This window comes from Neovison vison, unplaced genomic scaffold, assembly GCF_020171115.1.
Source record: "Neovison vison isolate M4711 unplaced genomic scaffold, ASM_NN_V1 Scaffold_085, whole genome shotgun sequence".
NCBI classification, from domain to species: Eukaryota; Metazoa; Chordata; class Mammalia; order Carnivora; family Mustelidae; genus Neogale; species Neogale vison.
The window spans coordinates 51,907-66,373 of record NW_025334889.1 but is presented as its reverse complement, the minus strand read 5'-3'; the positions used below and the strand labels follow the sequence as shown (position 1 = coordinate 66,373).

Genomic DNA, 14,467 nt, shown 5'->3' with positions numbered 1-14,467 from the left:
TCTGTTAGATGTTCATTTTCGTACACATCCCTTCTCAAACAGGGAGAGTTTTGTTTCATTCGTAGCTTATCGAGAGTCATCACGAATCGTATCGAGTTTTGTCAAATACATAAAAAGCAACTACTGACACGATCTTTTGGTTTCTTTCCTTCTTAAGATAGTGAATTACTTTGATTAATTTTAGAATGTCATACCAGCCTTGAATTCTTAGGTTAGGCCCCACCTGGTCATGATGTATTATCCTTTATATATACTGCTGAATTCCATTCGCTAATTGTGGGTTTGTGGTGGGGGGAAGGTTTGGAGATTTTTATGTGTATGCTTAAAAATTTTTATTTATTTATTTGACAGAGATCACAAAAAGTAGGCAGAGAGGCAGGCAGAGAAAGAGGAGGAAGCAGGCTCCCCACCGAGCAGGGCGCCCGATTTGGGGCTCGATCCCAGAACCCTGGGATCATGACCCAAGCCGGAGGCAGAGGCTCTAACCCACTGAGCCACCCAGGTGCTGCTGTGTCTATGCTTATTACTGATCTTGATCTACGATTTTTTTCCCTCATAATATCTTTCTCAGATTTTAGATCAGTATTAAGCTGAAATGGGAAATGTTCCTTCTTTCTCTATTTTCTGAAAGTGATACTGGTGTCGTATTATTTCTTTCTTAAATCTTAGGTCCAGTTGACATTAAAGTCATCTGAACCTGGAGTTTTCTTTGTGGGAAAGATTTATAGTCTCAAGGATGATATATGTCTCCAATTTGAATTTTTATATTACAGCAGAGAAATGAAAATTAAATTTTAAAGAGAAAAGTTCCATTTTTAGAGAACATAAAATACTAGGAATAAATTTAACAAAACACACACCTGAAAATTACACAATTTTGCTGTGAAAAGCTAGAGAATACCTAAATAAATGGAAAGATGTGCCATAATCATGGCTGAGTTTAGAAATCAATCTTTTTCAAATTGAACTGTATGTTTAATGGAAGTGAACTAAAATCCCAACAGGCACTTCAGAAGTTGCTCGGTTGATTGTAAACATGTGGACATGCAAAGGACTTAGAATACTTCAGGGTATTTTAAAAGAAGAACAAAGCTGGGGGATTTATACTACCGGAACTCAAGCTAATTTACTCTGAAGCTAAAATCAAGGCAATGTGGTATTGGTATAATGATAAATTGATAAGTGGAACAAAATAGAGGATCAAGAAATAGACCTATATCCATACAGTCATTTAATTGTCCTTAAAAACTCTAAGGCGGTTCAATGCAAGAAAGGACAGTTCTTTCAAAAAATGGTGCTGAAACAATGGGATAAACTTGGGAAAATTAACCTCAACCTATGTCTAACACCATCCCCCAAATTAAATTGAGGTGAATCAAAGACATAAAAGATCTATGAAGTTTCTAAAATTAAATATGGTAGAATATCCTTATGGCCTTGGAGCAAGCAAAAGCCCTAACTTAAAATATATATATATCAATTGAACTTCCCAAAAATGAAAAATTTAGCATCAAAAGATACCATTAGGACAGTGAAAATGAAGTTATGGGCTAACACGTAATATTTATAATACATATATCCAAAAAGGGCTTCTCTTTAGCATATCTAAAGAACTCAAACAACTTGATAGGATGAAAATCAAAACCAAAAAATGGGCAAAAGATATGAACAGATACTTCACAAAAGATAGACAAATGGCCAAAAAAAACCACCAAAAGAAAAAAAAGTTCACATCATGAGTATTTAAACCATATTACTTTAGGTAAGGTATGGCAATGCAGATCAAGAGAGAGAGTGGGGGCGCCTGGGTGGCTCAGTGGGTTAAGCCTCTGCCTTCGGCTCAGGTCATGATCTCAGGGTCTTGGGATGGAGCCCCGCATCGGGCTCTGCTCAGCAGGGAGCCTGCTTCCTCCTCTCTCTCTGCCTGCTTCTCTGCCTACTTGTGATCTCTGTGTCAACTAAATAAATAAAATCTTAAAAAAAAAAAGAGAGAGAGAGAGTGGAGAATTTTATAATTTATTATACTCACAGTTCCAGAGGAGAACACAGCATGCCACATGGGGTCGCTCTGGGGAAGTGCCAGTGTCACACACAAGGCCACGGGAGAGAAGAGAACAATGGGCAAGCACTTTTATTGCTTTTTCTGTGGGAAGAAATGAAAGAGGCAAGGTAAGCAGGCTTAGGACTGCGACTTTGAATAATTTCAGCAGGCTCTGGGGAAGAGGGGCTGTCCCTGGTTGGTACCTGGTGCTGGGGCAATTAGGGTGCGTGTACAGTGTCCTGTACAGAGTGTGACTGCCCAACGAGAGAGGTAGTTCGGGTGTGCGCTTAACCAGCAGCTCAAGAAGAGCAACTGCTGACTTCTAGCCAGGGTCTAAAAGCATTTGGGGATTACCTGTTTGTAAAAACGGTATTATCATGAGCTCTCAAGTCACCAAGAAAAACACAAAGCAGTCACAATAGCAAGTACAACGTACTACCAGAATGATTAAAATGTGAAAGACAGACAATGTCAAACGTTAACAAGGCTATGGAGAAACTGGAACTGTCATGTATCACTTTTGAGAGTATAAGCTAGCACAACTACTATATAAAGCAATTTGGCATTTCTTGTAAAATTAAACACAGATCTATACTATGATCTAGTAATTTCACTCCTGGGCATCTGTGTGAGAGAATTAGAAATATATACCTACAGGAAACTTGTTCAGGAATGTTAACAGCAATTTTACACATAAGCACAACTCAATTAAAAAAAGACCACCCCTCACCCCCAAGTCCTTGAAGCCATAAGCAACCACTAATCTACTTTCATCTCTGAATTTCCCTATTCTGAAATTTCATCTGAATGTGATCATAGAACATGTGTGGTCTTTTGTGACTGGGTTATGTTATGTTTGTTTGTTTTCACTTAGCAGAATGTTTTTCAAGGTTCATCCCAGTTATAGTGTAAATTACTACCTCATTCCTTGTGTTTGATCCACTGGATTTGATTGCAAGGACCGCTGAGACAAAGTACCACAGGGTGGTGGCTTCAATAACAGAAAGGTGTTTCCTTGTATTTGTACAGGCTCAATGTCCAACATGAATGTGTCAGCAGGGTTGTTTCTTCTCCCTGTGTCTTCACATGGTCTTCCTTCTGTATGGGCAGTGTCCTTCAGTGTCCTAATCTCTTTTTATTTCTTTTTTTTAAGATTTTTTAAAAATTTATTTGACAGACAGAGATCACAAGTAGGCAGAGAGGCAGGCAGAGAGAGAGGAAGGGAAGCAGGCTCCCCACTGAGCAGAGAGCCTGATGCAGGGCTCCATCCCAGGAGCTTGAGACCATGACCTGAGCCAAAGGCAGAGGCCTAACCCACTGAGCCACCCAGGTGCCCCCTAATCGCTTTTTATAAAGACACTAGTCATTGCACTAGGGCCCACCTTCATGACTTCACTAAACCTTAATTACTTCTTTCAAGACCCAATCTCCAAATCACCTTCTGAGGTACTCGGTGCTAGGACTTCAATATATGAATTTTGGGGAGACAAATTCATCCCACAACAGCCACATTTTGCTTCTCTACCTGTTGATGGACATACACTTACTTCTACCTTTTGGCTTTTGTGGATAATGCTGTTGTAAAAATCCATTTACAAGTTTAACTATCTTTTGGCGGAGGGGTGGGTAATTCGAACTCTAGTTTGATTGGTCTGGTTTGTTCACAGTTAAGCCTCCTGCTCAGAGAACCAAAGGGCCAGCTGATGGTAGGGAAGACAGTGTCCCCAGCCTTCCAGAGTCATGGGTTTGCAGGGCTCCCCCAGCCCAAAGCTATTCTCTGCCCTTGTGCCTAGGAGGAAAAAAGGAAAGAGCCTCTTTGGGTGGGGGAGTGAGAGGCAGCTATGGGATAATTTTATTGTAAAGCCTAGGGTCTGTTCTTCACAGCAGGAGGTAGTAACCACATAAAGTTTTTTTTTTTTTTGACAGAGATCACAAATAGGCAGAGAGGCAGGCAGAGGTGGGAGGTGCTGCGAAGCAGGCTCCCTGCTGAGCAGAGAGCCCAAAGCCGAAGCCGGGCTTGATCCCAGGACTCTGGGATCATGACCTGAGCCGAAGGCAGAGGCTTAATCCACTGAGCCACCCCTACATAAATTCTCTCATAATAAATGAGAGAATTATATATTATTCTTACTTTTGGGGGGGGTTCTTAAATTTTTTTAACCAAAACAAACAAACAAAAAAACAAAAAACCAAAAAAAACCAAAAACAGCAGGAAAGAAAAATACAAGAAGCAAATGAGCCAGAAACCTGGGTTCAGCTCAGAAGGGACCAGGGAGATGAGAACCAGGCTGTTACTCCTGGAACAGTAACACTATGGCTGGCCCCAGGGCTCTCTCCAGGGATCTTGGGAGAATGGCAGCAAGCCCTAGAAGGAAAGACAAAGGTGGGAAGATGGCAATCCCCAGACTAGCAGCAGTACCGTTCCTCTGGTGGCCACCATGGGCAGTCAACTGGGTTGAAAATATTAGAGGCCCCTATGTCTGGAGGCCCGGTCTCCAAAGCATGGGCCCATGGGGGTCAGACAAAGGGAGGAAGTGGGAAGGGAAGGCACAGAAGTGCTATGAGTTCCAGCAGAGTCCTTCCCTGGGACCATGGGGATCCAGGGAATAAGGGGAAACAGGACTCTTCCCTGTTTGTCAGTCGATTGGTTTCTTTAGGAGGCTTTCCAACTGGTCCCTGATACCTACAAACTTGTGCCCCATGTCCCTTTCTTGATGGCCAGCACATTGGGGAACAGCTGATATCTCATACTCATAATGTGTGGTCATTAATGTCCACCTTGGTCATTACCACCTTTTCATGTTGCTCGGCCACCATCTTCTCTAGCCTTGGCCTGAGAGAAAAAACTGCAGGGGCCACACCACTGTGCATGGAAACCCACAAGCACTGGTGTCTCACTGTTGACAACTCCGTCTTGAAAGTCAGGTCCACCCGGATCTTAAAGGTCACTGTAGAGACTCTGGTGGGTGTATATTGTTCATGTCAGGCCTCCAGGACTGTACTGTGGGTTCTTCAGAGCCCTGGAGGTAAGGGGTGCCCACCTCATCAGGAGAAGTCTTTGAGCCATCTTCCTACAGTGTGACTGGAGAGCTACACAGATTGGCCCTCCCCACACATCAAAGGTACTCCTCCATTTACAAGTTTTTGTGTGAACACGTTTTTTATTTCTCTTGAGTACATACCCAGAAGTAGAATTGCTGGGTGATATGGGAACACTATGTTTAATCATTTAAGGAACCGCTAGCCTGTTAACCCATGTAACTGCACCATTTTACACTCCTGCCAGCAGCGTCTGAGAATTCCAATTTCTCTAGATCTTCACCAACACCTATTATCTCTCTTTCTTTTTTTAGAAGTTTTTATTTATTTATTTGCCAGAGAAAGAGAGAGAGATCGAGATCACAAGTAGGCAGAGGGGCAGGCAGAGAGAGGGGGGAAGCAGGCTCCCCGCTGAGCAGAGAGCCTGATGCAGGGGTCCATCCCAGGACCTTGAGATCATGACCTGAGCTGAAGACAGAGGCTTAACCCACTGAGCCACCCAGGCACCCCTATTATCTCTTTTTTAAAATTCTAGTCACCTTAATGGACATGAAATTATAACTCAGTGTGATTTCAATTTGCGTTTCCCTGCTGGTTAATAATGTTGACTATCTTTTCGAGTGCTTGCTGGCCATTTGTATATTGTCCTTGGTGGAATAGTCATTCAGAATCTTTGCCAAACTGTAATTATTTGTATTTATATATTTTTATATGCTTTTATATAATTTCCTCAAGAAAATATAACAATTATGAATATGTATGCCCCTAACAACAGAACCCACAGTTATACAAAATAAAAACTGACAAAATTGAACGGAGACATAGACAATTCATTCATAGAAGTTGGGAAGTTAAACAATATACTCTCAATAATTGATATAACAATCCAGCAGGAAATCAGCAGGAATACAGAAAACTTAAATAATATTAGCAAAGAATTTGACTAAGCTGATATTTATTGAGCACTCTACCAAGATAAGAATACACACTCTTTTCAAGGTAGCATGCCCTATTAGTCTCTCCTTTGACTGTAAATCTTTCCACATTACTCCTACTCAAAGTTTTTCACCAGTAGGAATACTGTGCTGTTGAGTGAATCTCAGTCCATGATGAAAGGTTGTCCCACATTTTATATTCATAGGACATATGCTAGACCATAAAGCATCTTAATAAATTTTTTAAAAAATGAAATCATGCTAAGTATGTTCTCTGACTACAATGGAAATAAATCAGAAATCAATAACTAAGGAAATTTGGGATCCAAAAATATTTTAATCAACAAATTTCTAAATACTCTAGGATTCAAAAAAATTATGAGAAATTAGAAAGTATTTTGAACTGAAGGAGAATAAAAACAAAGCCTATCAAAATGTATGGGATGCAGTTAAGGATGTTTTTAGTGGGAAATTCGTATCTTACGTACATGCCTATAGTACCATGAAAGAATTAAGATCTAAAATCATTTGGAAGAATTTACCAGTGAGGTTGTTTGATCCCAAGCTTTTCTTTGTTGGAAGGTACTGGGATGTTGATTCAATCTCCTTTCTCGTTCTAAGTATATTTAGAGTCACTGTTGTAGACTAAAAATAAAGAGTGCTAACAAAATACAGTACAGAATCTGGAATGCATTCTACTTAAATGAACCTCTGTGGCATCTTAGAAGAAACTGGTAAGATAGATACTGTGGAATTATGGAGAATTTCCTTAAGGGTAATTATGGTACTATGGCTCTATATGAGATTGTCTTTATGTTTGGGAGACATACTGAAGTAATAAAGGGGAAAGTATCATGAGGTCAAAAACATATTCTCAATGGTACAACATAAAATATAAAGAAAAATGTGTCAAATTGTTAACAACTTTGAATCTACATAGGGGTACATGGGTGTTCATTCTTTCAACTTTTCATATGTGCAGCAATTTTCATGATAAGGTTGAATATATAAATGGATGCTTTTATTTTGATCTTTCACTAATATTTATCTTAACTTCTGGACAGGGAAATAAATTATACATTTTCTGCATTTTATTTTTATAGACAAATCACTTCAAAAACTGACTCTTCAATAGCTGGTTTTTCAACATCTCCTCATTCCCTAAGTCCATAGGATTTCTTTTCAAAATTAACTTTTTTTTTCAATATTAACTTTTTGATGTAACTTAAGGAATGAACTCTTAATGAAAATCCTCATATTCTTTTACTTACCATAAAATTTTATACAGTACTTATTTAAAACTTATTAAGGAATAGATGAGATTTTTCTAAATTATACACAATACTATAATTTTTGTGTCATCAACAATGATGCTAATGAAACATAAAAGCTGTTCTTTATGAACACAAGCATGTGCCAAGTACTCTTGTAAGGATTTTGTACGTATTGTAATACAATTATTCCCGTAATTGCACTAGTATGCACTCACCATTGTTGCCATTTACAAATAATGCACAAAGAGGATAGGCACCTAATGTCATGCAGGTAGTGAAATGGCAGTGGTGATAAAGCACCTGCCTCAGGTAGATGTTAGCTTACATTTGTTCCAACAAGTTCTCCTCCAGTTTGAGTTTGAAGGCTTTTCTAAGTGCGTGAAATTAAAATACCTAGGAAAATATCTTTCATGATTAGTAAACGGTGAACATGAAGGCTACTCTGTATTTCTTTACATTCAAGGACTTTCTCATCAGAATGTCCTCTCAACACTAAGGTGTTTGCTTTGACTGTAAATCTTTCCACATTACTCCTACTCAAAGTTTTTCACCAGTAGGAATACTGTGCTGTTGAGTGAATCTCAGTCCATGATGAAAGGTTGTCCCACATTTTATATTCATAGGACTTCTTGCCACTACGAACTCTCTGATGTTGAGTAAGTTGTTCGTATCCAGTGAAGGTTTTCCCACATTCCTTATATTCATGGGACATCTGACTATTATGAATTTTCTGATGTCGAGTAAGCTGACCATTCACAGTAAAGGCTTTTCCACATTCTTTGCATTCATAGGGCTTCAGACCTGTATGAATTCTTTGATGGGCAATAAAAACTGACCTAAGTCTAAAGGCCTTTCCACATTCCTTACATTCATAAGGTTTCTCACCAGTATGAATCCTCTCATGTTGAGTAAAGTTCGAGCTACAACTAAAGGTCTTTCCACACTCTTTACATTCATAGGGTTTCATACCTGTATGAATTCTCTGATGAGCAGTAAAGACTGAACTAAGTCTGAAAGTTTTCCCACATTCCTTACATTCATAAGGTTTCTCACCAGTATGAATTCTCTGATGTACGGTAAGTTCGTAATTATTGCTAAAGGCCTTTTCACATTCCTTACATTCATAGGGCTTCTCGCCAGTATGAATTTTAACATGTTGAATAAGGTTTGAGCTACGACTAAATGCCTTCCCACACTCCTTACATTCATATGGTTTCTGACCAGCATGGATCCTCTGATGTACTCTAAGTTCACTACCACAAGTAAAACATTTCCCACATTCCTTACATTCATAGGGGTTCTCACCAGTATGAATTCTGTAGTGTCCAAGAAATTGGTAATGAAGTCGAAAGGCCTTCCCACATTCCTTACATTCAAAGGGTTTCTCACCAGTGTGAATTCTCTGATGTACTCTAAGGTCTGTACCACGACTAAAGCTCTTTCCACATTCCTTACATTCATTGGGTTTCACACCTGTATGAATTTGCTGATGCTCAATAAGTTGGTATTGACGTCTGAAGCTTGTCCCACATTCCTTACATTCAAAGAGTTTCTCACCAGTATGTGTTTTCTGATGTCGAGAAAGTTGTAGATGAAGTCTAAAAGCCTTTCCACATTCTTTACATCCATAGGGTTTCTCCCCAGTATGAATACTCTGATGTTGAACAAGATTTGAGCCACGATTAAAGGCCTTGCCACATTCCTTACATTTAAATGGTTTCTCACCAGTATGAATGTTCTGATGTCGAGTAAGCTGTGTCAGAAGACTAAAGGCCTTCCCACATTCCTTGCATTCAAAGGGTTTCTCACCAGTATGCATTTTATGATGTTCAGTAAGTCGGTAATGATACCTAAAGGCCTTCCCACATTCCTTACATTCAAAGGGTTTCTCACTAGAATGAATTTTCTGATGCTGAATAAGATTTGAACCACGATTAAAGCCTTTTCCACACTCTTTACATTCATATGGTTTCACACCAGCATGAATACTCTGATGTTGAACAAGGTTTGACACACGATTAAAGGACTTCCCACATTCCTTACACTCAAATGGCTTCTCACCTGTATGAATATTCTCATGGCGATTAAGCTGAGTGAGAAGACTAAAGGCTTTTCCACATTTCTTACATTCAAAGGGCTTCTCACCAGTATGAAATTTCTGATGTCGAATAAGTTGTATATGGAGTCTAAAGGCCTTCCCACATTCTTTACATTCAAAAGGTTTCTTTCCAGTGTGAACGCTCTGATGTTGAATAAGGTTTGAACCACGACGAAACAATTTCCCACATTCCTTACATTCATATGGTTTCACACCTGTATGAATTCGCTGATGCTCACTAAGCTGGTACTGATACTGGAAGGCTGTCCCACATTCCTTACATTCAAAGGGTTTTTCACCAGTATGAGTTTTCTGATGTCGAGAAAGCTGTAGGTGAAGTCGAAAAGCCTTTCCACATTCCTTACACCCATATGGTTTCTCACCAGTATGAATACTCTGATGTTGAATGAGATTTGAGCCACGACTGAAGGCCTTGCCACATTCCTTACATTTAAATGGTTTCTCGCCAGTATGAGTGTTCTGATGTCGTGCAAGCTCTATCAGAAGACTGAAGGCCTTCCCACATTCTTTACATTCGAAGGGTTTCTCACCAGTATGAATCCGACAATGTTCCATAAGTTGGTAATGATATTTAAAGGCTTTCCCACATTCCTTACATAAAAAGGGTTTCTCACTAGAATGAATTTTCTGATGCTGAACAAGATTTGAACCACGATTAAAGCCTTTTCCACATTCTTTACATCCATATGGTTTTGCACCTGTATGAATACTCTGATGTTGAACAAGGTTTGAGCTACGATTAAAGGACTTCCCACATTCCTTACACTCAAAGGGCCTCTCACCTGTATGAATATTCTTATGGCGAGTCAGCTGGGTGGGAAGACTAAAAGCTTTCCCACATTCCTTACATTTAAAGGGTTTCTCACCAGTATGAAATTTCTGATGTCGAGTAAGTTGGACAAGAAGTCTAAAGGCCTTCCCACATTCCTTACATTCATAGGGTTTCTCTCCAGTATGGATACTCTGATGCTGAATAAGATTTGAACCACGACTAAAGTACTTTCCACACTCCTTACATTCATATGGCTTATCTGTAGTGTGAATAGAAGTACGATGAGAAGAAGTATGCATTTTTTCATAGCTTATTATCTTTTGACCGATATACCCCTCTTGATGTCCCTGTTGTTCCCTAAATCTATTATTGCTATCTGAGTCATTTCTAAAATTGGAGGCCTTGAGGCCAAGAGTTTTACTTATTTGTTTTATACCCAGTTTAGGCAAATTTATTTCATAAGTATAATTTTCTGAAGGTAACTTCTCAGTTCCATAATTTGACTCTAAATCTGAAAGAAAAGGAGAAAGCAAACACATTTTATCTTCCTGTACACACATGTACAAAATCCACTGAAGAGTATATAACTCTAAAAATATATATACATATAGAAAAAAATTTTTGGATTATTAATTATTATTATTTTTATTAACATATAAATGTATTATTTGCCTCAGGGGTACAGGTCTGTGAATCGTCAGGCTTACACATTTCACAGCACTCACCATAGCACATACCCTCCCCAATGTCCATAACCCAACTACCCTCTCCGTACCCACCTCCCCCCAGCAACCCTCAGTTTGTTTTGTGAGATTAAGAGTCTCTTATGGTTTGTCTCCCTCCTGATCCCATCTTGCTTCATTTTCTCCTTCCCTAGCCCCCAAACCTCTGCCTTCTCTCTCAAATCTCTCCTATCAGACAGATCATGATAATTGTCTTAGAAAAAAATTTTCTTAAATATATAGTGAAGTATATAAAATACACTTCCAGAGTATTTGAAAAAGGATTAAGAAGAGCTCCGAAAATGCAGAAAGTTTATGTTAGATGGTGATGCTCATAATATGGGAAGGGATGAACTGTGAAATTTAGGTGTTAATCAAAATCCTTTGGTAGGCTTGTTAAAAGTACTGATATTCAAGCAACTCAGATGCAAAGAATCAGAATTTTTAGGAATAAGTCCTAAGATGCCGTATTTTTAACATCTCTATCAGATAATTCTGATGCAGATCAAAGTTCAAGGATCCACACTTAAAAACTGTTTTGAATGGTTAGTCTTTACTCTTATAATAAAATCCAAAACCCTTACCACGAATATCAAGGCCTATGAAGCCACTGTCATCCTTTGGACCCTATCCCTACCCCACTGCCTTCTTTTAGTGCTCCGAACATTATAGTGATTTCTTCAGTATCTTCATGCTTTGGTCAGACTGTTTTCATCCATCACACAAGAATCCTGTGGCACGAGTTGCTTGAAGGAGACAACAGTCTCATTTTTAAGACTCAAAAGAAATGCCTTCCTACTGGGCCCATCTAATTATATCCCTCTCCTTTATTCTCTATTCAAGAGTCTCATTCCTTGCCCTCACAATTCTGTTTTAATTATACATTCATTCATTCAATAGCTCATTTCTCATTCTGTATATTTTCTTATTCCTAAATCTGCCTAGGAGGAGAAACAATCCTCATAGAATTCACCACTGAATAATAAGCTCATAGCACACAGTAGGTGTTAAGTAATTGGAAAAGTACTGATAAAAGAAGTAAGGCTGAGAATAAAGGTATATAATGCAAAAATGAGGCACTGGGAAAGGCTTATCATAATAATAATTCATTCAAAACTACTGAAGTTGATAAATTGAACCACTCTCATATTATTTGTTTCAAATGGGAACAAATGCACATCTGAGCCCTACTGGTCATATATATGTCACTGTGGGAAAACAAACCACAGCAAACAGATAGAAACTTGAAGCTGGAACTTTAACTAGGTTGACCACCTGCCGAAAAAAATCAACAGATGCCAACACTGAAATAACAGGTGTTTGAATAACCTGACAAAGACATTAAAACCATAATTACGCAAATGTTCCAATAAGCAAACACAAATACTCTTGAAACAAATGGAAAAATAGAAAATCTCAACAAAAATATAGAGGATATAGGGAGAGTTCTGAAAGATGGTGGATTAGAAGGATCCTGGGCTCACTTCCTGCCACAGACACACCAAGATAACAGCCACATCAGTGCAACTATGAAAATGACCTGAGAATGGCAGAACAGACTTTCCACAGGTAATAGCATAGACCAGGCCACATCATAAAGGGTAGAAGGGGTGGCGATGAAGTTGGGAACCAAACCCCCAGTGAGAATAACCACAAACAGGAGGGATACCACAAACACAAAGAAGAGGATCAGATTTCACACCAGGCACCCCAGGAATGGGGGACCCACACTGGAAAGATGAGTCCTGTTACATTTGGTTTTGAAAACCAGCGGGGCTTAATTTCACAAGTTTTTACAATCAGTGGGCCTTAACTCTGGGTACTTTAAAAATCAGCAGGTTTGGTTCTAGGAGAGCCAGAGGGTGACAGGAAACTCGAGTCCCTATCCTTTTAGAGCCAGCATAACAAACAACCTGCTCAGATAACAACATAGAAAAAGCAGTTTGAAAAAGCACCTGGGGTATACATGAAGAACATTTATTTACTAATCTCAGAATGTGTGATGGAGGGACACGGATCTTTGGGAAACTTCCCCAAGAAGAAAAGAGCCAGCAGGAACCATTCCCTGCCCACCCCCAATCACTGCCTAGATAGCTGGAAGCTTTAGGAAACCAGTACAAACACACAGCACCTACCCTTCTAGCACTGCATGCCCCACCTTCACATTCTCCTGATGATCTGCCCCATCCAACCCACTGCAATCCAGAGAGGCTCCAGCCCCAACACACCTTCCAAGCAGCCCCAGTTGGGACAAGTGCCACTCCAAAGAGACTCCTCCTTTGTGGTCAGGGGAAGGATAAGCACACGCACCAGTGTACCCACAGTTCCAGCAACCAAACCTTATAGCTAGCGGTACAGAGAGTCCCCTGCTGATCAGTGCACCTTCAGCCCTGGCAGATGTTCTACAAGTAGGCAGTGTGACTGCCAGTCCTGCCTACCAGTGAGCAAGGGAACTTGGCCCCCTCTCAGGGGGAAAGTCAGAGAGAGTGCCTTGCAAGGTGGTGCAACTACAGTCCCAGTAGACAGGCTGAGAGCAGGCATCCAGTCTGACTGCTGACACCACCGATCTGCAAGCCCCTAGTGACGCCCAACAGACCCCTTAACAGCACAGAGACCAAACCTTACCCAGAACAGGCAAAGTGAGCCATTGCCACCAATGGGCTGAAGGCAAAAGAGGCTCTGCCACAATAGCAGAGCACAGGCAACCCACACAAGAGACACCCTGAAGTGCCTGTTCTGGTGAATGACAGACACTGCACCCCAGGGCACCACAGGACCTTCTTTCTTTCTCTGCCTACCTCTCTTTCTTTCTTTCCTTCCTTCCTAAGAGTCAATCAATTTATTTGACAGAGAGAGCAAGCACAAGCAGGGGGAGCAGCAGAGGGAGAAGCAGACTCCCTGCTGAGCAGGAAGCCTGATGCAAGACTTGATACCAGGACCCTGGGTTCATGACCTGAGCCAAAGGTAGACACTTAACCCACTAAGCCACCCAAGTGCCCATTTTCAAGATCAAGAACTATAACTGATTTTCCTAATACACAGAAACAGAGTTATATAAAATGAGAAGACAGAGGAAAGTGTCCCAAATGGAAGAACAGGAAAGAACCACAGCAAAAGAGCTAAATGAAACAGATAAGCAATGTACCTGATAAAGAATTCAAAGTAATGATCATGAAGATACTCACTAGACTTGAGTAAAGAGTGGACGATCTTAGTGAGACCTTTGAAAACAAATAGTAAATATTAAAAAGAACCAATCAGGGGTGCCTGGGTGGCTCAGTGGGTTAAAGCCTCTGCCTTCGGCTCAGGTCATGATCCCGGGGTCCTGGGATCGAGCCCTGCACTGGGCTCTCTGCTCAGCAGGCAGCCTGCTTCCTCCTCTCTTTCTGCCTGCTTCTCTGCCTACTTGTGATCTCTGTCTGTCAAATAGATAAATAAAATCTCAAAAAAAAAAATTCAGAATGTCATAGTTTAAGTTTCGAAAAAAATTCAAAACAAGCCTGGACTTAGAAAAAGAGAGAGAGATAAAAGCCAATTTTATTTATTTATTTATAAGATTTTATTT

At 40.0% G+C, this 14,467-nt stretch overlaps 1 protein-coding gene across 8 annotated transcripts in view; it reads right to left on the bottom strand.

Annotated features, from left to right (window-relative positions):
- Window positions 1-5,889: 5,889 nt before the first annotated feature.
- The window catches only part of LOC122898008 (zinc finger protein 780A-like), a 59,044-nt gene continuing 50,466 nt past the window's right edge, over window positions 5,890-14,467 (bottom strand). For 7 of the 8 annotated variants that reach the window (XM_044236191.1, XM_044236192.1, XM_044236193.1 and 4 more), the window contains one exon: window positions 5,890-10,691. In XM_044236191.1, the coding sequence (XP_044092126.1) occupies window positions 7,837-10,691 (2,855 nt within the window). In that variant the 3' untranslated portion in view covers window positions 5,890-7,836. The remainder of the gene's footprint in view (window positions 10,692-14,467) is intronic. The other variant, XM_044236189.1, reaches the window with a different exon arrangement.